Here is a 24,882-nt window from a genome sequence, read left to right as displayed (position 1 = left end):
AATGAAAACACTGTGTGAGAGCTTAGTTTATCAGTAATGGGGACTGACCCAACCCACAGTGTATCTACTACTGTGATAACAGGGAACATAATCAGTGGTTAGCGTTCTCTTTCTAAGGCAGTTAAAGATTACTGGGAGAGAGATATTGGGAGATATCACCACAGCAGGCATGTGTTTGCACAAGGGAAAGAGAGAGATACAAAAGGTGTGTGTGTGAGTGAGAGAGTGTATTTGAGAGTTTTGTACTTCAACTATTTGCACATCGTTACAACACTGCACATGGCAATAATATGACATTTGAAATGTCTCTATTCTTTTGAAACTTTTGTGACTAATGTTTACTGTTAATTTCTTGTTTATTTCACTTTTGTTTATTATCTATTTCACTTGCTTTGGCAATGTAAACAGATGTTTCCCACGCCAATAAAGCCCTTTGAATTGAGAGAGAACATCTGTAAGTAAGAGGACATAACAAATGATTCACTATTGCTCATATTTCCTCAATGCCAAATCCCAGCCTGATGCAGAGCAGTCAGGAAGTAGAACCATGAATAGTTCCTTATTAGAAGAAGAGCTCACCATGGTCCTCCTCCTGAACCGACTGGGGAGAACAGATTAATATGAAACTAATCTACTCTCTCTCTCTCCCACTACGTCTGTCTGCCTCTCTCTCTCTCCCTCCCACTACGTCTGTCTGCCTCTCTCTTCCTCCCACTACGTCTGTCTGCCTCTCTCTCCCTCCCACTACGTCTGTCTGCCTCTCTCTCCCTCCCACTACGTCTGTCTGCCTCTCTCTCCCTCCCACCATGTCTGTCAGCCTCTCTCTCCCTCCCACTACGTCTGTCTGCCTCTCTCTCCCTCCCACCACGTCTGTCTGCCTCTCTCTCCCTCCCACTACGTCTGTCTGCCTCTCTCTCCCTCCCACTACGTCTGTCTGCCTCTCTCTCTCTCCCTCCCACTACGTCTGTCTGCCTCTCTCTCCCTCCCACTACGTCTGTCTGCCTCTCTCTCTCTCACTACGTCTGTCTGCCTCTCTCTCCCTCCCACTACGTCTGTCTGCCTCTCTCTCTCTCCCTCCCACTACATCTGTCTGCCTCTCTCCCTCCCACTACATCTGTCTGCCTCTCTCCCTCCCACTACGTCTGTCTGCCTCTCTCTCCCTCCCACTATGTCTGTCAGCCTCTCTCTCCCTCCCACCATGTCTGTCAGCCTCTCTCTCTCTACCTCTGTCGACCTCTCTCTCTCTCTGCCTCTACCAGCCCCTCTCTCTCTCTCTCTGTCAGCCTCTCTATCTCTCTGTCTGTCAGCCTCTCTCTCTATGTCTGCCTTTCCATTCAATTCAATTCAAGGGGCTTTATTGTCATGGAAAACATATGTTAACTTCGCCAAAGCAATGAAATAGATAAACAAAAGTGGAAAAAAATGAACAATAAACATTACTCACAGAAGTTCCAAAAGAATGAAGACATTACAAATGTCATATGTATATATACACAGTGTTGTAACGATGTACAAATGGTTAATGTAGAAAAGGGAAAATAAATAAGCATAAATATGGGTTGTATTTACAATGGTGTTTGTTCTTCACTGGTTGCCCTTTTCTTGTGGCAACAGGTCACACATCTTGCTGCTGCGATGGCACACTGTGGTATTTCACCCAGTAGATATGGGAGTTTATCAAAATTGGCTTTGTTTTAAAATTCTTTGTGGGTCTGTGTAATCTGAGGGAAATATGTGTCTCTAATATGGTCATACATTTGGCAGGAGGTTAGGAAGTGCAGCTCAGTTTCCATCTCATTTTGTGGGCAGTGTGCACATAGCCTGTCTTCTCTTGAGAGCCATGTCTGCCTACGGCGGCCTTTCTCAATAGCAAGGCTATGCTCACTGAGTCTGTACATAGTCAAAGCTTTCCTTAAGTTTGGGCCAGTCACAGTGGTCAGGTATTCTGCCACTGTGTACTCTCTGTTTAGGGCCAAATATCATTCTAGTTTGCCCTGTTTTTTTGTTAATTATTTGGCACATTGGAAAGAATTATCTTTTTGTTTTCTCATGATTTGGTTGGGTCTAATTGTGTTGCTGTCCTGGGGCTCTGTGGGGTGTGTTTGTGTCTGTTTGTGAAGAGAGCCCCTCTCTCTCTCTCGCTCTCCTCCCTCTGTGAGTATGGATTAAGTGCGACTGTGTGGTGGGATAGGGGTGCATAGATGTGTGATTAGGTTTGTTTTATTTGACTTCAACACATCCTGGGCCCCCACTGTCGTAATAATAACAGAGCTCACAGGGGTGAAGAGTGAGAGGGGGAGGAGGGAGAAGAGAGAGCAGAGAGGGGGAAGAGAAGGGGGAGGAGAGCGGGGAGGAGGGAGAAGAGGGGGGAGAGGGGGACACAGTTGTTCATATCTGTAATGTGCTGTATGAGAGATGAAAATAAACACAGTTGTTCATACCTGTAATGTGCTGTATGAGAGATGAACATAAACACAGTTGTTCATATCTGTAATGTGCTGTATGAGAGATGAACATAAACACAGTTGTTCATATCTGTAATGTGCTGTACGAGAGATGAACATAAACACAGTTGTTCATATCTGTAATATGCTGTATCAGAGATGAACATAAACACAGTTGTTCATATCTGTAATGTGCTGTATGAGAGATGAACATAAACACAGTTGTTCATATCTGTAATGTGCTGTATGAGATATGAACATAAACACAGTTGTTCATATCTGTAATGTGCTGTATCAGATATGAACATAAACACAGTTGTTCATATCTGTAATGTGCTGTATGAGAGATGATTAACTATGTGACCAGTGTGTTCAGTAGAGGTGAGAACAGCAGCATTCAGAATAACAGAGAACAGATGTCCTTCCTGGTTCAAGACACAGATGTCCAGCATCAGCCCTGTACTCCACTTAAACCCTACCGTTAGTGGGGAAGACAACACCAAACTGAACCTAGAACAGTAAGGGGGTTGAATTGTGACAGCAGAGCGCCCTCTACAGGTGAACATATGTCAGTGACTCATGAGGACCAACTGACCCAGCGAAGACCGATGAGGGAGAGAGAAGATTCAGAAACTCTTGGAGGACAAGAAATGTTCAGAACTTTTGTGAAATATCACAACACAGTGGGAAAATATGACCAGTAGAAATCTAAACTGGAAGGTCTTCAGAGATAGATGGGAGGGGTTGAGGGGAGCTGAAGGATGGGACTGGTCTTCAGAGATAGATGGGAGGGGTTGAGGGGAGCTGAAGGATGGGACTGGTCTTCAGATATAGATGGGAGGGCTTGAGTGGAGCTGAAGGATGGGACTGGAAGGTCCCAGAGGGGTGGTAGGGTTAGGGGAGGGGTGGTAGGGTAAGGAGAGGGGTGGTAGGGTTAGGAGAGGGGTGGTAGTTTTAGGGGAGGGGTGGTAGGGTTAGGGGAGGGGTGGTAGTTTTAGGGGAGGGGTGGTAGGGTTAGGGGAGGGGTGGTAGGGTTCGGAGAGGGGTGGTAGGGTTAGGGGAGGGGTGGTAGGATAGGAGAGGGGTGGTAGGATAGGAGAGGGGTGGTAGGATAGGAGAGGGGTGGTAGGGTTAGGAGAGGGGTGGTAGGGTTAGGGAGGTAGTGTTAGGAGAGGGGTGGTAGGGTTAGGAGAGGGGTGGTAGGGTTAGGGGAGGGGTGGTAGGGTTAGGGGAGGGGTGGTAGGGTTAGGGGAGGGGTGGTAGGGTTAGGAGAGGGGTGGTAGGGTAGGGGGAGGGGTGGTAGGGTAGGGGGAGGGGTGGTAGGGTTAGGAGAGGGGTGGTATGGTTCGGAGAGGGGTGGTAGGTTTAGGGGAGGGGTGGTAGGGTTAGGGGAGGGGTGGTAGGGTTAGGGGAGGGGTGGTAGGGTTAGGGGAGGGGTGGTAGGATAGGAGAGGGGTGGTAGGGTTAGGAGAGGGGTGGTAGGGTTAGGAGAGGGGTGGTAGGGTTAGGAGAGGGGTGGTAGGGTTAGGAGAAAAATACAAAAAAAATATACAGTGCATTCAGAATGTATTCCGACCCCTTCACTTTTTCCACATTGTTACGTCACAGCCTTGTTCTAAAATGGAATATTGTTTTTTCCCCTCATCAATCTAAACACAATACCTCATAAATGACAAAGCAAAAACAGTTTTTTGAAATGTTTGCAAATTTATAAAAAAAGAAGCCTGAAATATCACATTTACATAAGTATTCAGACTCTTTACTCAGTACTTTGTTGAAGCACCTTTGGCATCGATGACAGCCTCGAGTATTCTTGGATATGACCCTACAACCTTGGCACACCTGTATTTGGGGAGTTTCTCCCATTCTTCTCTGCAGATCCTCTCAAGCTCTGTCAGGTTGGATGGGGAGCGTTGCTGTACAGTTATTTTCAGTTCTCTCCATAGATGTTAGATCGGGTTTAAGTCCAGACTTTGGCTGGGCCACTCAAGGACATTCAGACACTTGTCCCAAAGCCACTCCTGCGTTGTCTTGGCTGTGTGCTTAGGGTCGTTGTCCTGTTGGAAGGTGAACCTTCACCCCAGTCTCAGGTCCTGAGTGCTCTTGAGAAGGTTTTCATCAAGGATCTCTCTGTACTTTGCTCCGTTCATCTTTCCTTCAGTCCTAACTAGTCTCCCAGTCCCTGCCGCTGAAAAACATCCCTACATCACTATGCTGCCACCACCATGATTCACCGTAGGGATGGTGCCAGGTTTCCTCCAGATGTGACGCTCAGCATTCAGGCCAAAGAGTTCAATCTTGGTTTCATCAGACCAGAGAATCTTGTTTTTCATGGTCTGAGAGTCTTTGGGTGCCTTTTGGCAAACTCCAAGTGCGCTGTCATGTGCCTTTTACTGAGGAGTGGCTTCCGTCTGGCCACTCTACCATAAAGGCTTGATTGGTGAAGTGCTGCGGAGATGGTTGTCCTTCTGGAAGGTACCGCCATCTCCACAGAGGAACTCTGGACCTCTGTCAGAGTGACCATCAGGATCTTGGTTACCTCCCTGACCAAGGCCCTTCTCCCTGATTGCTCAGTTTGGCCGGGCGGCCAGCTCTCGGAAGAGTCTTGGTGGTTCCAAACTTCTTCCATTTAAGAATGATGGAGGCCACTGTGTTCTTGGGGACCTTCAATGCTGCAGACATTTTTTGGTACCCATCCCCAGATCTGTGCCTCGACACAATACTGTCTCAGAGCTCTACGGACAATTCTTTCGACCCCATGCCTTGGTTTTTGCTCTGACGAGGTCAACTGTGGGACCTTATATAGACAGGTGTGTGCCTTTCCAAATCATGTCCAGTCAGTTGAATTTACCACAGGTGGACTCCAAGTTGTAGAAACATCTCAAGGATGATCAATGGAAACAGGATCATAGCAAAGGGTCTGAATACTTATGTAAATATGGTATTTATGTTTTTTCGCTTTGTCATTATGGGGTATTGTGTGTCGATTGAGTATTTTTTTAAATCAATTTCAGAATAAGGCTGTATCAAAATGTGGAAAAAGTAATTACTTTCCAAATACACTGTGTGTGTGTACACACACACACACACACACACACACACACACACACACACACACACACACACACACACACACACACTGAACAAAAATATAAATGCAACATGTAAAGTGTTGGTCCCATGTTTCATGAGCTGAAATAAAGAACCCAGGAATATTCCATACCTACAAAATTCTTATCTCAAAGTTTACATCCCTGTTAGTGAACATTTCTCTTTTGCCAAGATAATTCTTCCACCTGACAGGTGTGGCATATCAAGAAGCTGATGAAATAACACACGGAATCATGATGTAACTAAAAAAAGTGTTAAACAAATCAAAATATACTTTATATTTGAGATTCTTCAAAGTAGCCACTCTTTGCCTTGACACTTTTGCACACTCTTCTCTCAACCAGCTTCATGAGGTAGTCACCTGGAATGCTTTTCCAACAGTCTTGAAGGAGTTCCCACAGCCCGGGTTGTCTGATGCAGCACTCTATAACTCTTCTTCATGGTCAAATAGCCCTTACACAGCCTGGAGGTGTGTTTTGGGTCATTGTCCTGTTGAAAAACAAATGATAGTCCCACTAAGCGCAAACCAGATGAGATGGCGTATCACTGCAGAATGCTGTGGTAGCCATGCTGGTTAAGTGTGCCTTGAATTCTAAATAAATCACAGACAGTGTCACCAGCAAAACACCCCCACACCTCCTCCTCCATGCTTCCCTGTGGGAACCACACATGCGGAGGTCATCCGTTCACCTACTCTGCGTCTCACAAAGACACGACAGTTGGAACCAAAAATCTCAAATTTGGACTCATCAGGCCAAAGGACAGACTCCCACCGGTCTAATGTCCATTGCTCGTGTTTCTTGGCCCAAGCAAGTCTCTTTTTCTTATCGGTGTCCTTTAGTAGTGGTTTCTTTGCAGCAATTCGACCATGAAGGCCTGATTCATGTAGTGGTCCTGTAGCTGATTCCTGTAGCAGACTCCTGTGGCGGTCCTCATGAGAGACAGTTTCATCATAGCGCTTGATGGTTTTTGTGACTGCACTTGAATAAGCTTTCAAAGTTCTTGAAATTTTCCGTATCGACTGACCTTCATGTCTTATTAAAGTAATGATGGACTGTCGTTTCTCTTTGCTTATTTTAGCTGTTCTTGCCATAATATGGTCTTTTACCAAATAGGACTATCTTCTGTATACCAACCCTACCTTGTCACAACACAAGTGATTGGCTCAAACGCATTAAAACTTCTTCGGGATAGGTGTCCCTTCCACGGGACGGTTGAGCTAACGTAGGCTAATGCGATTAGCATGAGGTTGTAAGTAACAAGAACATTTCCCAGGATACACATATCTGATATGGGCAGAAAGCTTAAATTCTTGTAAATCTAACTGCACTGTCCAATTTACAGTAGCTATTACAGTGAAAGAATACCATGCTTTTGTTTGAGGAGAGTGCATAATTTTGAACATGAAAAGTTATTAAACATTAGGCACATTTGGGCAGTCTTCATACAACATTTTTAATGGACATGCAATGGTTAATTGGATCAGTCTAAAACATTGCACGTGCACTGCTGCCATCTAGAGGACAACATCTAAATTGCACCTGGGCTGAAATAATACATTTCGGCCTTTCTCTTGCGTTTCAAAGATGGTACCATTTTTTTTTTTTTTTACAAAAGAACGATAGTTTCTTTCTTTGGATTATCTTTTACCAAATCTATTCTGTTATTCTCCTACATTCATTTCACATTTCCAGAAAGTTCAAAGTGTTCTCTTTGAAATGGTATCAAGAATATGCATATCCTTGCTTCAGGGCCTGAGCCACAGGCTGTTAGATTTGGGCATGTCATTTTAGGTGAAAATTGGGGGGGAAAAAGGGGCGTATCCTTCACATTAAGGAAATAAATTACACAAATTAACAAGGTACACCTCTTAATTGAAATACATTCCAGGTAACTACCTCATGAAGCGAATTGAGAGTGTGCAAAGCTGTCAAAGGCAAAGGATGGCTACTTTGAAGAATCTCAAATATATTTTGCTTTGTTGAAAACATTTGGTTACTACATGATTCCATGTGTTATTTCATAGTTTTGATGTCTTCATTATTCTACAATGTTGAAAATAGTAAAATTAAGAAACATACTCATTCCAGGGTTTGTGTCCAAACTTTTGACTGGTGCTGTATATATTTACAAAATAAATATATGGGGGATTGGAAATGATGCAGACAATTACAGTGATAGAAACCACAATCTACCCCCCCCCCCCCCCCCCACAACAAAAATGATTAGAGGACAACGGAATGAAAGATAAAAGGCATATTTGATGGGTGCAGGATTCTGTTCCAGCCAAGCAGTAGTAATACACCGGATTAAACTAAATTACACCCAGGTAATATAGGTCCCTCCCATCCAATCCATCCATTGGAGAAACAGATCTCAACAGACACATGGGAGTCAGGATTCATATTTAATCAAGTCATCATTTGAAATGAGCATGTCTGAGCATGTCCCAATCAACTTAACACAAATGGAAATGGAGAGGCAGGCATTACAGCATCAACAGTCATTGTAATATTCATGCCAGATAGATACACCCACTGGCAGAACTGACCAACATAAGGCAAGTCTTCCCTTATAGTTTTCATTTTACCACTTGAATAGGACAAACAAATGTGTCAAACAACATTTCAACCAATCAATTTCAAACGTTGCATTACCATAATACTTCAAATGTCAACTACAATCCTCTTTCATTATCCAGTAAAGACAACTGTATGTCTAAGAAAGCTTGACAATACTTTAAAAAGCCTTGAATATCATTATTCAGTGTTTTAGAGAGAAAGACCCTGTTTTAGAGTCACAGCAAAGCAGTTAGAAAACCAACTGAAACTAGAATTCTAGTTTTAGAACAATGTAGAGCTGTTCTAGAGGTGTTCTGAAACTAGAATTCTAGAATAGAGTTAAAACTGAGCTGTTCTAGAGGTGTTCTGAAACTAGAATAGAGTTAAAACAGAGCTGTTCTAGAGGTGTTCTGAAACTAGAATAGAGTTAAAACAGAGCTGTTCCAGAGGTGTTCTGAAACTAGAATTCTAGAACAGAGTTAAAACTGAGCTGTTCTAGAGGTGTTCTGAAACTAGAATTCTAGAACAGAGTTAAAACTGAGCTGTTCTAGAGGTGTTCTGAAACTAGAATTCTAGAATAGAGTTAAAACAGAGCTGTTCTAGAGGTGTTCTGAAAGTAGAATTCTAGAATAGAGTTAAAACAGAGCTGTTCTAGAGGTGTTCTGAAAGTAAAATTCTAGAACAGAGTTAAAACAGAGCTGTTATAGAGGTGTTCTGAAACTAGAATTCTAGAATAGAGTTAAAACAGAGCTTTTGTAGAGGTGTTCTGAAAGTAGAATTCTAGAATAGAGTTAAAACAGAGCTTTTGTAGAGGTGTTCTGAAAGTAGAATTCTAGAATAGAGTTAAAACAGAGCTTTTGTAGAGGTGTTCTGAAAGTAGAATTCTAGAATAGAGTTAAAACAGAGCTGTTCTAGAGGTGTTCTGAAAGTAGAATTCTAGAATAGAGTTAAAACAGAGCTGTTCTAGAGGTGTTCTGAAAGTAGAATTCTAGAATAGAGTTAAAACAGAGCTGTTCTAGAGGTGTTCTGAAAGTAGAATTCTAGAATAGAGTTAAAACAGAGCTGTTATAGAGGTGCTCTGAAACTAGAATTCTAGAATAGAGTTAAAACAGAGCTGTTATAGAGGTGCTCTGAAACTAGAATTCTAGAATAGAGTTAAAACAGAGCTGTTCTAGAGGTGTTCTGAAAGTAGAATTCTAGAATAGAGTTAAAACAGAGCTGTTATAGAGGTGCTCTGAAACTAGAATTCTAGAATAGAGTTAAAACAGAGCTGTTCTAGAGGTGCTCTGAAACTAGAATTCTAGAATAGAGTTAAAACAGAGCTGTTCTAGAGGTGCTCTGAAACTAGAATTCTAGAATAGAGTTAAAACAGAGCTGTTCTAGAAGACACAGTTTGATCATTCGTAAGGCACTTCTCTGTACCTTCAATATGTCCTGATTCAGTGCAAACAAGCTTGTCAACAACAATATGTACATATCAGGATCAATAACAACAATCACTGATTATTATCATGAAACTCCCCAAATACACTAAGATCCATTTCACCCCATTCTAGTCTTGTTCTGAGGGAAAGAAAAGTGCCTCTCCTTTTTATTGCACATCTTCACCTTTCCTCTGAGAAATGAAAACAGCAAATAAAAGTTGTCTCTTTACTGTAGTAATGACCAGTGGCAGAACTAGTAGACTTCATATTTTACTACTAACCAGTAAAATACACAGGAGGCCTTTCAAACTAATGCTGGTATCTGGCTTACGGTTTAATATTTTCACAGTATTTTACAAATGTTCCATCCCGAGAATAAATCACTTTCCTACCGGCTAAACCAGAACGGTCATTCAAAAGCATTATAAAGCATATAAACAGACCTGTCTGGATTTGATTAGAGCTTTGATCAAAAAATATTCAAGCCTGATGCCACCGGAGCCCGATGAGCCCTACATTAAAGACATTTAATGAGCCCTACATTAAAGACATTTAATGAGCCCTACATTAAAGACATTTATAATGAGCCCAAGACCAAAAAATCCCAAAAGATTGTGCCGTTATCCAATACATATATGATATAGGCTACTGCACGACAGAAAAACATAAAAGCCCATAGATGTAGCTAGCTATATGCTCTGTTGGGTAAATAAATGAAACTAGCTCCAGTAGGCTTTTTGAGTGTGAACTGTATTACTGTACTGTATTATACTGTATTATATGGACTGGAATTACTCATATCGTTCAAACCATGATAAAGCAGGTAGAGAACATGCAGCTAGTATAGGCTAGTGGATTTTATTTTAACTTTGAAATATAATAGGGCCTTTTGTATAATTAGCAGGCTGACAAATACCTTTCATAATATTTCATGCAACGATATTCGAGTGACAGGCAGTTTAAAAAAACTCTGCAGCCGCAATAAAAATAAAAATCTTTACAATTAAAAAACAAGGCGACCCTGAAAGCCAGATAGAGATGGGTAAATTAGATACTTATTCAGTCTTTATATTACTGTAGCATAGGCTGCGCCTCAGCAAATGTAGGCACACCTGTCACATGAAAAAAAGTTACCATGATGAGATGATAGATCTACACGTCTGTCCCCACCCCGAGACGGGCCCCGCCTGCCCCACCCTGAGACGGGCCGTCTGTCCCCACCCCGAGACGGGCCCCGTCTGTCCCCACCCTGAGACGGGCCCCGTCTGTCCCCACCCCGAGACGGGCCCCGCCTGCCCCACCCTGAGACGGGCCGTCTGTCCCCACCCCGAGACGGGCCCCGTCTGTCCCCACCCTGAGACGGGCCACGTCTGTCCCCGCCCTGAGACGGGCCGTCTGTCCCCACCCTGAGCGCTGATTCATTATGCAGAGGCCGTATAGAAGCCAGATTCAGACAGGGCATATCATTTAACATCATTTATCAGTGTCTCAATGTTATTAATCCTGGGAAAAGGGAGTGGTTTTGGGAGGTAAATCCCGGTAACCGGGTCTGGCTGTACTATTGGCTGGGCTGGTTACACTGTGTGGTGGTAGTTTGTGCATTATTAATGACATTTATAATTTAAATACTATATAAAATGTCATTTTTCATAGATGTTTATATCATAAATCAGCAAAAAACAAATACTGTCATCACCACCACTATAAAGCTTCACAGAGACTATACCTGTCTCCAATGGCACCCTATACCCTATATACAAGGGCCCTGGTCATTAGTAATACACTATATAGGGAATAGGGTGGTATTTGGGACACAGGCTACTTTTGGCACAGTTACAGCAGACAGGGAGGAAGTAGTCCCCTAAGACCAGGGATCATCAACTAGATTCAGACAGGGAGGAAGTAGTCCCCTAAGACCAGGGATCATCAACTAGATTCAGACAGGGAGGAAGTAGTCCCCTAAGACCAGGGATCATCAACTAGATTCAGACAGGGAGGAAGTAGTCCCCTAGACCAGGGATCATCAACTAGATTCAGACAGGAAGGAAGTAGTCCCCTAGACCAGGGATCATCAACTAGATTCAGACAGGGAGGAAGTAGTCCCCTAGACCAGGGATCATCAACTAGATTCAGACAGGGAGGAAGTAGTCCCCTAGACCAGGGATCATCAACTAGATTCAGACAGGGAGGAAGTAGTCCCCTAAGACCAGGGATCATCAACTAGATTCAGACAGGGAGGAAGTAGTCCCCTAGACCAGGGATCATCAACTAGATTCAGACAGGGAGGAAGTAGTCCCCTAAGACCAGGGATCATCAACTAGATTCAGACAGGGAGGAAGTAGTCCCCTAGACCAGGGATCATCAACTAGATTCAGACAGGAAGGAAGTAGTCCCCTAGACCAGGGATCATCAACTAGATTCAGACAGGGAGGAAGTAGTCCCCTAGACCAGGGATCATCAACTAGATTCAGACAGGGAGGAAGTAGTCCCCTAGACCAGGGATCATCAACTAGATTCAGACAGGGAGGAAGTAGTCCCCTAGACCAGGGATCATCAACTAGATTCAGACAGGGAGGAAGTAGTCCCCTAGACCAGGGATCGTCAACTAGATTCAGACAGGGAGGAAGTAGTCCCCTAGACCAGGGATCATCAACTAGATTCAGACAGGGAGGAAGTAGTCCCCTAAGACCAGGGATCATCAACTAGATTCAGACAGGGAGGAAGTAGTCCCCTAGACCAGGGATCATCAACTAGATTCAGACAGGGAGGAAGTAGTCCCCTAGACCAGGGATCATCAACTAGATTCAGACAGGGAGGAAGTAGTAGCCAAGGGCCGATTTTTTTCGTGAGCGAATAGTTGGGGCCGGAATATAATTAGAAATCATTTGTAGACTGTAATTTCACTGCAACAAGCCCAAACAAACAGATATAATAATTTGACTAAAACATAATCATTTCAAACCTTGCCTACATTTGTATACAATCACGTGTCTCTCTATTATGCATGGGAATACTTGGGAACAGATTTCCAAAATAAAAATAACTGGTGTTACAGTTTTTTTATGTCTAACAATAAAAATGAAATATTCTTTTGATTTAAAAAAAAAAATTGCTCCTCAGAAAACTTGGGGGGGGGGGGGGGCAAATAAAATCAGTTGGCCGCCAGTTGGGGAACCCAGTCCTAGACACTGGTTTTAGGACTGGTCCTAGATCAGTGGTTAGGTTAGTATCTAATGGTTCAGGTTAGGATTTTAGGAGGGTAATCTGGTCGTAGATCAGTGGTTAGGTTAGTATCTAATGGTTCAGGTTAGGATTCAACTCTACCCGGAGCAACATATGGTGTGTGTCCTATAGTGAGTGTCTTTTGAGCCCTGATAGTACACCATATAGGGAATAGGGTGCCATTTGGGTCACAGACATGGGGAGTAAAGCAGTGGAGACCGTCAGGGAAGGAAACCCAACATTCCAAAGGTCAGAGTTCCCATTTTTGGGGAAACCTGTTAGATCCAACTGATGGTGAAGTTCTGGTTGAGATTCAGTCCTAGGTCTGTTACAGTCAACACCTAGAGGGAGGGAGACAGAGAGGGAGACAAATGGAGAAACAGAGAGATACATTAAAAACAAACCACAGATATCATTTTCTCTAAACATGGGGAGACTCAACTTACACATTTCCTAGGGGGCAAAGGTCAGGATGGATATTGTTATTTATCAGCCTTGTCGGTGAACAAACAAACCCCCAGCTCACACCCATGCGACCCTAAACTGTTCACACACCTTTTGTTGGTGGAAACACACACACACACACACACACACACACACACACACAGCTATTTCAGCCACACTCCTTGCTGATAGATGTATAAAATCCAGCACACAGCCTTGCAATCTCCATACACAAATATTGGCAGTAGAATGGCCTTACTGAAGTGCTCGGTGACTTTCAACGTGGCACCGTCATAAGATGCCACCTTTCCAACAAGTCAGTCAAATTTCAGCCCTGCTAGAGCTGCCCCGGTCAACTGTAAGTGCTGTTATTGTGAAGTGGAAACATCTAGGAGCAACAAGGGCTCAGCAGAACGGGACCGCCGAGTGCTGAAGCATGTAAAAATCATCTGTCCTCGGCTGCAACACTCACTACCAAGTACTGCCTTCCAAACTGCCTCTGGAAGCAACGTCAGCACAAGAACTGTTTGTCGTGAGCTTTGTGAAATGGGTTTCCATGGCCGAGCAGCCGCACACGCGCAATAAGTTCACCACGCGCAATACCAAGAGTCAGCTGGAGTGGTGTAAAGCTCGCCGCCATTGGACTCTGGAGCAGTGGAAACGTGTTCTCTGGAGTGATGAGTCACGCTTCACCATCTAGCAGTCTGTAGGACGAATCTGGGTTTGGCGGATGCCAGGAGAATGCTACCTGCCCCAATGCATAGTGCCAACTGTAAAGTTTGGTGGAGGAAAAATAATGGTCTGGGGCTGTTTTTCATGGTTCAGGCTAGGCCCCTTAGTTCCAGCGAATGGAAATCTCAACGCCACAGCATAAAATGACATTCTAGATGATTCTGTGCTTCCAACAGTTTGAGGAAGGCCCTTTCTTGTTTCAGCATGACAATGCCCCCCATGCACAAAGCGAGGTCCATTCAGAAATGGTTTGTCGAGATTGGTGTGAAAGAACATGACTGGCCTGTACAGAGCCCTGACCTCAACCCCATCGAACACCTTTGTGATGAATTGGAACGCCGACTGTGAGCCAGGTCTAATCGCCCAACATCAGTGCCCAACCTCACTAATGCTCTTGTGGCTGAATGGAAGCAAGTCCCCGCAGCAATGTTCAAACATCTAGTGGAAAGCCTTCCCAGAAGAGTGGAGGCTGGGGGTCTCCCGAGTGGCGGAGCAGTCTAAGGCACTGCATGTGTCGCACTGGGAGACCCATGAGGTGACACACATTTGGCCCAGCGTCGTCCGGGTTAGGGGAGGGTTTGGCCGGCTGCGATGTCCTTGTCCCATCGCGCTCTAGTGACTCCTGTGGCAGGCCACGCTGACATGGTCGCCAGGTGTACGGCGTTTCCTCCGACACATTGGTACGGTTGGCTTCCGGGTTAAGCGACCACTGTGTCAAGAAGCAGTGGGGCTTGTCGGGGTCTTGTTTTGAAGGACGCACGGCTCTCGACCTTCGCCTCTCCTGAGTCCGTACGGGAGTTGCAGCGATGGGACAAGACTGTAACTACCAATTGGATATCACGAAATTGGGGAGAAAAAAGGGGTCAAAGTACAAAAAAATAAACTTAAAACGAAGAGTGTAGGCTGTTATAGTAGCAAAGGGGGACCACCTAAATATTAATGCCCATGATTTTGAAATGAGACGTTGGACAGCAGGTGTCCACATACTTTTGATCATGTAGTGTATATTTTTTAGGTCTAAGGTTATGTCTACCCAGTTTACCATGTCTTACGTGTGTTCAAATGATACCTGTTGACTTAACAACATCAATGGTGTATTTGGGAAGGTAAGTTGGAATAAGCAGCTATCTAACGGGGGCTAGTAGTAGATCAACTGGAGATTCCTGACAGGTTATAAACAGCTGTAACGTGGGCTAGTAGTAGATCAACAGGAGATTCCTGACAGGTTATAAACAGCTGTAACGTGGGCTAGTAGTAGATCAACTGGAGATTCCTGACAGGTTATAAACAGCTGTAACGTGGGCTAGTAGAAGATCAACTGGAGATTCCTGACAGGTTATTAACAGCTGTAACGTGGGCTAGTAGTAGATCAACAGGAGATTCCTGACAGGTTATAAACAGCTGTAACGTGGGCTAGTAGTAGATCAACTGGAGATTCCTGACAGGTTAAAAACAGCTGTAACGTGGGCTAGTAGTAGATCAACAGGAGATTCCTGACAGGTTATAAACAGCTGTAACGTGGGCTAGTAGTAGATCAACTGGAGATTCCTGACAGGTTATAAACAGCTGTAACGTGGGCTAGTAGTAGATCAACTGGAGATTCCTGACAGGTTATAAACAGCTGTAACGTGGGCTAGTAGTAGATCAACAGGAGATTCCTGACAGGTTATAAACAGCTGTAACGTGGGCTAGTAGTAGATCAACTGGAGATTCCTGACAGGTTATTACCGGCTGTAACGTGGGCTAGTTAGTAGATCAACAGGAGATTCCTGACAGGTTATAAACAGCTGTCTAAGGTCTGTCAGTGAATGACATGAGAGAACTGTCCGTGCAGCAGCACCACTACCACATTTACACATAGCACCTTGTGCTTCCTACTATTACAACTCTCAACAGCATTCAATTGAAAGCCCGACTACATTCCTTAGTTTTTTGATCCTCTTCTTCGTGATAGCCAAATTGGTAGTTAGTCTTGTCCTATCGCTGCAACTCCCGTAAGAACTCGGGAGAGGCGAAGGTCGAGAAGCATGCGTCCTCCGAAACATGACCCCGCCAAGCCACACTGCTTCTTGACACAGTCGGAAAAAACAATGTACCAGCTGACAACCGAAGTCAGCGTGCCCTGCGCCCGGCCCCCCACAAGGAGTCGCTAGAGCGATGAGACAAGGACATCCCAGCCGGACAAACCCTCCCCTAACCCGGACGACGCTGGTCTCCGGGTCACGGCTGACTGCGACACAGCCCGGGATCGAACCCGGATCAGTGGTAACGCCTCTAGCACTTATCAGTGCCTTAGACCACTGCGCCACTCAGGAGGTACATACATTCCTTTTAAAAAATGTTTTATTGCGAGTACGGCTGCTCTAAAACATTATCTGAACTTTATAAAATGTTTTATTGTGAGTACGGCTGCTCTAAAACATTATCTGAACTTTATAAAATGTTTTATTGTGAGTACGGCTGCTCTAAAACATTATCTGAACTTTATCAAATGTTTTATTGTGAGTACGGCTGCTCTAAAACATTATCTGAACTTTAACACTTAACCTGACTCCTGACACCAAGCCTCACCTGATTGGCTCTGTAGGTGAATGCAGCATCCTGGGAGTTGACCGTGACCCTGGTAGGCTCCACCTTCACGCCGTAGAAGGAGGCTGTTTCCACGGTGATGTAGGAAGCCTCCACGTGGTCATGCAGCACCTCCGATGTCATCGTGTTCTAGAACACAATAGGAAGAGAAGAAGGCTATAGCGTTAGTAGCGGTAGAACCAGCTGTCACGGCTACAGCGTTAGTAGCGGTAGAACCAGCGGTCACGGCTACAGCGGTAGAACCAGCGGTCACGGCTACAGCGTTAGTAGCGGTAGAACCAGCGGTCACGGCTACAGCGTTAGAACCAGCGGTCACGGCTACAGCGTTAGAAACCAGCGGTCACGCTAGCTACAGCCCGTCTACAGCTTAGAACCAGCGGTCACGGCTACAGGCGTTAGAACCAGCGGTCACGGCTACAGCGTTAGAACCAGCGGTCACGGCTACAGCGTTAGAACCAGCGGTCACGGCTACAGCGTTAGAACCAGCGGTCACGGCTACAGCGGTAGAACCAGCGGTCACGGCTACAGCGTTAGAACCAGCGGTCACGGCTACAGCGTTAGAACCAGCGGTCACGGCTACAGCGTTAGAACCAGCGGTCACGGCTACAGCGTTAGAACCAGCGGTCACGGCTACAGCGTTAGAACCAGCGGTCACGGCTACAGCGTTAGAACCACGGTCACGGCTACAGCGTTAGAACCAGCGGTCACGGCTACAGCGTTAGAACCAGCGGTCACGGCTACAGCGTTAGAACCAGCGGTCACGGCTACAGCGTTAGAACCACGGTCACGGCTACAGCGTTAGAACCAGCGGTCACGGCTACAGCGTTAGAACCAGCGGTCACGGCTACAGCGTTAGAACCAGCGGTCACGGCTACAGCGTTAGAACCAGCGGTCACGGCTACAGCGTTAGAACCAGCGGTCCACGGCTACAGCAGTAGAACCAGCGAACGGTCACGGACCTACAGCGTTAGAACCAGCGGTCCGGCTACAGCGTTAGTAGAACCAGCGGTCACGGCTACAGCGTTAGAAACCAGCGGTCACGGCTACAGCGTTAGAACCAGCGGTCACGGCTACAGCGTTAGAACCAGCGGTCCGGCTACAGCGTTAGAACCAGCGGTCACGGCTACAGCGTTAGAACCAGCGGTCACGGCTACAGCGTTAGAACCGCGGTCACGGCTACAGCGTTAGAACCAGCGGTCACGGCTACAGCGTTAGAACCAGCGGTCACGGCTACAGCGTTAGAACCAGCGGTCACGGCTACAGCGTTAGAACCAGCGGTCACGGCTACAGCGTTAGAACCAGCGGTCACGGCTACAGCGTTAGAACCAGCGGTCACGGCTACAGCGTTAGAACCAGCGGTCACGGCTACAGCGTTAGAACCAGCGGTCACGGCTACAGCGTAGTAGCGTTAGAACCAGCGGTCACGGCTACAGCGGTAGTAGCGGTAGAACCAGCTGTCACGGCTACAGCGTTAGTAGCGGTAGAACCAGCTGTCACGGCTATAGCGTTAGTAGCGGTAGAACCAGCTGTCACGGCTATAGCGTTAGTAGCGGTAGAACCAGCTGTCACGGCTATAGCGTTAGTAGCGGTAGAACCAGCTGTCACGGCTATAGCGTTAGTAGCGGTAGAACCAGCTGTCACGGCTATAGCGTTAGTAGCGGTAGAACCAGCTGTCACGGCTATAGCGTTAGTAGCGGTAGAACCAGCTGTCACGGCTATAGCGTTAGTAGCGGTAGAACCAGCTGTCACGGCTATAGCGTTAGTAGCGGTAGAACCAGCTGTCACGGCTATAGCGTTAGTAGCGGTAGAACCAGCTGTCACGGCTATAGCGTTAGTAGCGGTAGAACCAGCTGTCACGGCTATAGCGTTAGTAGCGGTAGAACGAGCTGTCACGGCTAAAGCGTTAGTAGCGGTAGAACGAGCTGTCACGGCTAAAGCGTTAGTAGCGGTAGAACCAGCTGTCACGGCTATAGCGTTAGTAGCGGTAGAACCAGCTGTCACGGCTATAGCGTTAGTAGCGGTAGAACCAGCTGTCACGGCTATAGCGTTAGAACCAGCGGTCACGGCTATAGCGTTAGAACCAGCGGTCACGGCTATAGCGTTAGAACCAGCGGCTATAGCGTTAGAACCAGCGGTCACGGCTGGTTCTATAGCCGTGACAGCTGGTTCTACCGCTACTAACGCTATAGCCGTGACCGCTGGTTCTAACGCTATAGCCGTGACCGCTGGTTCTACCGCTACTAACGCTATAGCCGTGACAGCTATAGCGTTAGAACCAGCGGTCACGGCTATAGCGCTAGAACCAGCGGTCACGGCTATAGCGTTAGAACCAGCGGTCACGGCTATAGCGTTAGAACCAGCGGTCACGGCTATAGCGTTAGAACCAGCGGTCACGGCTATAGCGGTAGTAGTGGTAGAACCAGCTGTCACGGCTATAGCGTTAGTAGTGGTAGAACCAGCTGTCACGGCTATAGCGTTAGTAGCGTTAGAACCAGCGGTCACGGCTATAGCGTTAGTAGCGGTAGAACCAGCTGTCACGGCTATAGCAGTAGTAGTGGTAGAACCAGCTGTCACGGCTATAGCGTTAGTAGTGGTAGAACCAGCTGTTACGGCTATAGCGTTAGTAGCGGTAGAACCATTCTTTGACGACAGTAGTCACTGTGTACAGTAGTTTATCAAGTGGTTGTGTTGTATTATGGTTGTGTAGTGGTCGGAGCGTACCTTCACCACAGTGAACACTATGTGAGCGTACTGGTCTGTAGTGGTCGGAGCGTACCTTCACCACAGTGAACACTATGTGACGTACTGGTCTGTAGTGGTCGGAGCGTACCTTCACCACAGTGAACACTATGTGACGTACTGGTCTGTAGTGGTCGGAGCGTACCTTCACCACAGTGAACACTATGTGACGTACTGGTCTGTAGTGGTCGGAGCGTACCTTCACCACAGTGAACACTATGTGACGTACTGGTCTGTAGTGGTCGGAGCGTACCTTCACCACAGTGAACACTATGTGAGCGTACTGGTCTGTAGTGGTCGGAGCGTACCTTCACCACAGTGAACACTATGTGACGTACTGGTCTGTAGTGGTCGGAGCGTACCTTCACCACAGTGAACACTATGTGACGTACTGGTCTGTAGTGGTCGGAGCGTACCTTCACCACAGTGAACACTATGTGACGTACTGGTCTGTAGTGGTCGGAGCGTACCTTCACCACAGTGAACACTATGTGACGTACTGGTCTGTAGTGGTCGGAGCGTACCTTCACCACAGTGAACACTATGTGAGCGTACTGGTCTGTAGTGGTCGGAGCGTACCTTCACCACAGTGAACACTATGTGAGCGTACTGGTCAGTCTCCAAGGTGTCGATGGTCTCTCCGTCGTCCCAGAACAGCTCTCCTCCGGCCGAGCCGTCTTCAGACAGACTGGACACGAGGTGGAGCGGCTGACCACTGCTCACAAACAGGGTTGTGTTGGGACGCTACACAGGGAGCGACACACGCACAGACACAGGGAGCGACACACGCACAGACACAGGGAGCGACACACGCACAGACACAGGGAGCGACACACGCGCAGACACAGGGAGCGACACGCACAGACACAGGGAGCGACACGCACAGACACAGGGAGCGACACGCACAGACACAGGGAGCGACACGCACAGACACAGGGAGCGACACGCACAGAGACACACACAGACACGGAGCGACACACACAGAGAACGAAAGAGAGAGAAAGAGGAATAGAGACAGTGATTTTTTATTTCGATATAGATGCCTGAACATCCACTTTGTGACGACATCTTATTAACCCTCTAGAAACTCTGTCATAATAATTCTGATTTAACCTTTATTTAACTAAGAAAGTCAGTTAAGAACAAATTCTTCTTTACAGTGACAGCCTACCCCAGGCCAAACCCTAATGACGCTGGGCCAATTGTGCGCCGCCCTATGGGACTCCCAATCACAGCCGGTTGTGATACAGCCTGGTATCGAACCAGGGTCTGTAGTGACGCCTCTAGCACTGATAGACCGCTGCGCCTCCTTGGGAGCCCCAATAATATGGATGATCCAGCTACTTGACGATCTATTGTCTGTCTGTTTACCTGTGTAGGTATGACAGCTCCTTCTCTCAGGTGAAGGTTGATATGCTCTAGAGGAGCCTTCAGCCTCAACTCTTCTCCTTTACTACGGATAGAATCACCCTGACAGAGGACACACACAGAGACAGAGAGGGAGACCGAGGGAGAGAGCAGACAGAGGAAAGAGAGAGACAGAGAGAAGACAGAGGAAAGAGAGAGAGATTCAATATTCAGCATGTGAATTATACATTGAACAAAACATTAAGAACACCTGCTCTTTCCATGACATAGACTGACCAGGTGAATCCAGGTGAAAGATATGATCCCTTATGGATGTCACTTGTTAAATCCACTTCAATCAGTGTAGATGAAGGGGAGGAGACAGGTTAAAGAAGGATTTTTAAGCCTTGAGACAGTTGAGAATGTGTGCCATTCAGAGGGTGAATGGACAAGACAAAATATTTAAGTGCCTTTGAACGGGGTATGGTAGTAGGTGCACCGGTTTTTGTCAAGAACTGCAACGCTGCTGGGTTTTTCCTGCGCAACAGTTTCCTGTGTGTATCAAGAATGGTCCACCACCCAAAGGACATCTAGCCAACTTGACACAACTGTGGGAAGCATTAGAGTCAAAAGTGGATCCGGAATCCCTGTGGAAGGCTTTCGACACCTTGTAGAGTCCATGCCCCGACAAATCGAGGCTTTTCTGAGGGCAAAAGGGAGCTGTAACTCAATATCAGGAAGGTGTTCCTAATGCTTTGTCCACTCAGTAAGTGCCATTGTCCAGCCTAAAACAAAAGCCTTGTACCTACCATCACATTCTATTGTCATTACACAGAATTCCTACTAGTTGTGTCCTGTGTGGTCCAGTGGTTCCAGCTGGTTGGAATCCCGCCCACTGCCCTTAGACTCCACCTCCCAATCATCTGGTACATTTTAGTCCTTCATTTAAATAAAACTTATCCACTTACAGTAGTGAGTACACATAGTTCTCATACTGGTCTGCCGTGGGAATCAAACCCACAACCCTGGGGTTGCAAGCACCATCCACTACCAACTGAGCCCCACGGGACAATCTTTATCCAACACTTTACCATCTAAACAATATAGCTGGAAATATAGAAATACAAAGGGAGTGAGACTGTCCACAGTCCTAAAAAATACCCTCATTATCTAATAATTACTGTAGCTGTGTTCTTACCGTATAGTAGAGGTACCAGAGTCCTGGGGTTAGGGTTATTAAGGGTTATGTATAGTTAATATATATAGCTGTGTTCTTATCGTATAGTAGAGGTACCAGAGTCCTGGGGTTAGGGTTATTAAGGGTTATGTATAGTTAATATATATAGCTGTGTTCTTATCGTATAGTAGAGGTAGCAGAGTCCTGGGGTTAGGGTTATTAAGGGTTATGTATAGTTAATATATATAGCTGTGTTCTTACCGTATAGTAGAGGTACCAGAGTCCTGGGGTTAGGGTTATTAAGGGTTATGTATAGTTAATATATATAGCTGTGTTCTTACCGTATAGTAGAGGTAGCAGAGACCTGGGGTTAGGGTTATTAAGGGTTATGTATAGTTAATATATATAGCTGTGTTCTTACCGTATAGTAGAGGTAGCAGAGACCTGGGGTTAGGGTTATTAAGGGTTATGTATAGTTAATATATATAGCTGTGTTCTTATCGTATAGTAGAGGTACCAGAGTCCTGGGGTTAGGGTTATTAAGGGTTATGTATAGTTAATATATATAGCTGTGTTCTTATCGTATAGTAGAGGTACCAGAGACCTGGGGTTAGGGTTATTAAGGGTTATGTATAGCTGTGTTCTTATCATATAGTAGAGGTACCAGAGTCCTGGGGTTAGGGTTATTAAGGGTTATGTATAGTTAATATATATATAGCTGTGTTCTTATCGTATAGTAGAGGTACCAGAGTCCTGGGGTTAGGGTTATTAAGGGTTATGTATAGTTAATATATATAGCTGTGTTCTTACTGTATAGTAGAGGTACCAGAGACCTGGGGTTAGGGTTATTAAGGGTTATGTATAGTTAATATATATAGCTGTGTTCTTATCGTATAGTAGAGGTACCAGAGTCCTGGGGTTAGGGTTATTAAGGGTTATGTATAGTTAATATATATAGCTGTGTTCTTATCGTATAGTAGAGGTACCAGAGTCCTGGGGTTAGGGTTATTAAGGGTTATGTATAGTTAATATATATAGCTGTGTTCTTACCGTATAGTAGAGGTACCAGAGTCCTGGGGTTAGGGTTATTAAGGGTTATGTATAGTTAATATATATAGCTGTGTTCTTATCGTATAGTAGAGGTACCAGAGTCCTGGGGTTAGGGTTATTAAGGGTTATGTATAGTTAATATATATAGCTGTGTTCTTATCGTATAGTAGAGGTACCAGAGACCTGGGGTTAGGGTTATTAAGGGTTATGTATAGTTAATATATATAGCTGTGTTCTTATCGTATAGTAGAGGTATCAGAGTCCTGGGGTTAGGGTTATTAAGGGTTATGTATAGTTAATATATATAGCTGTGTTCTTAACGTATAGTAGAGGTACCAGAGTCCTGGGGTTAGGGTTATTAAGGGTTATGTATAGTTAATATATATAGCTGTGTTCTTACCGTATAGTAGAGGTAGCAGAGACCTGGGGTTAGGGTTATTAAGGGTTATGTATAGTTAATATATATAGCTGTGTTCTTACGGTATAGTAGAGGTACCAGAGTCCTGGGGTTAGGGTTATTAAGGGTTATGTATAGTTAATATATATAGCTGTGTTCTTAACGTATAGTAGAGGTACCAGAGTCCTGGGGTTAGGGTTATTAAGGGTTATGTATAGTTAATATATATAGCTGTGTTCTTACCGTATAGTAGAGGTAGCAGAGACCTGGGGTTAGGGTTATTAAGGGTTATGTATAGTTAATATATATAGCTGTGTTCTTACGGTATAGTAGAGGTACCAGAGTCCTGGGGTTAGGGTTATTAAGGGTTATGTATAGTTAATATATATAGCTGTGTTCTTATCGTATAGTAGAGGTACCAGAGTCCTGGGGTTAGGGTTATTAAGGGTTATGTATAGTTAATATATATAGCTGTGTTCTTATCGTATAGTAGAGGTACCAGAGTCCTGGGGTTAGGGTTATTAAGGGTTATGTATAGTTAATATATATAGCTGTGTTCTTATCGTATAGTAGAGGTACCAGAGTCCTGGGGTTAGGGTTATTAAGGGTTATGTATAGTTAATATATAAAGCTGGGTTCTTACCGTGTAGTAGTCGTACCAGAGACCCTGAGGGAAGTAGCCCACAACAAAGTCCACACCTGGATCTAATACTGGTGTCACAATCAAACTCTTCCCCCATAGGAACTGTCTGTCTATCCCATACGTTCTCACGTCCTTGGGGAACCTAAAAATATGAACACACATTGGTCAGGAACATCCTGAAAGAGCTGTGTGTGTGTGTGTGTGTGTGTGTGTGTGTTGGTTCTTCTATCCTTGTGTGTGTGTGTATATGTGTGTGTGTGTGTGTGTGTGTGTGTGTGTGTGTGTGTGTGTGTGTTGGTTCTTCTATCCTTGTGGGGACCTAAAATCCCCCACAAGGATAGTGAAACAAGGAACATTCTCCCTTGTAGAGACATTTCCCACATCCCCATGAGGACAAAGGCCATTATAAACTTAGGGATTAGGTTTAGGGTTACAATTAAGGCCTGAGGGGGTGTGGTATATGACCAATATACCACGGCTAAGGGCTGTGTCCAGGCACGACGCAGTGGGCCGGATCCTCCGAGGTGTCTTATTGATATTATAAACTGGTTCCCAACGTAATTAGAGCAGTAAATATACGTTTTGTCATACCCCGTGGTAAATGGTCTGATATAACACGGCTGTCAGCATTCAGGGCTCCAACCACCCAGTTTAGAATTAGGCAAAATAGGATATGGAATAGAAATTAATTGTAGGTCTCCATGACGATAGAAGAACACAACGTGTGTAGTAATAGTGTGTGTGTGTGTCTGGAACTCACTCGAACAGCAGAGGGCGAGCGACAGTGTGTCCGTGTGTGTGTGCACGGTGGAACAGCGTGTAGAGCAGAGGGAAGAGAGAGTAGCGTAGCAGGAGAGACTGTTTCATGGCTGAACGGGCTAGAGGGCTGAACGCTGGAGGGTCCTGAGGCTGGGAGGAGAGAGACACAGAGACGCAGAGCAAACAGAAAACACAGATAAAATGACTTTTCAATGACAGTTTGTGTCAGGGCCACATTGGGGG

General features: G+C 45.4%; 1 protein-coding gene across 1 annotated transcript in view; it reads right to left on the bottom strand.

Moving 5' to 3' along the window:
- Positions 1 to 12,377: 12,377 nt before the first annotated feature.
- Positions 12,378 to 24,882, bottom strand: part of LOC115183747 (lysosomal alpha-glucosidase) — a 37,380-nt gene continuing 24,875 nt past the window's right edge. The window contains exons 16-21 of the mRNA XM_029744841.1: positions 24,641 to 24,789; positions 23,881 to 24,022; positions 20,638 to 20,736; positions 19,846 to 20,010; positions 16,510 to 16,656; positions 12,378 to 13,103 (exon numbers count right to left, since the gene is read on the bottom strand). Coding sequence (XP_029600701.1) covers positions 13,041 to 13,103; positions 16,510 to 16,656; positions 19,846 to 20,010; positions 20,638 to 20,736; positions 23,881 to 24,022; positions 24,641 to 24,789 — 765 coding nt within the window. The 3' untranslated portion in view covers positions 12,378 to 13,040. The remainder of the gene's footprint in view (positions 13,104 to 16,509; positions 16,657 to 19,845; positions 20,011 to 20,637; positions 20,737 to 23,880; positions 24,023 to 24,640; positions 24,790 to 24,882) is intronic.

This window comes from Salmo trutta, unplaced genomic scaffold (genome assembly GCF_901001165.1).
Source record: "Salmo trutta unplaced genomic scaffold, fSalTru1.1, whole genome shotgun sequence".
NCBI classification, from domain to species: domain Eukaryota; kingdom Metazoa; phylum Chordata; class Actinopteri; order Salmoniformes; family Salmonidae; genus Salmo; species Salmo trutta.
This window is presented reverse-complemented; position numbering and strand designations above follow the sequence as displayed.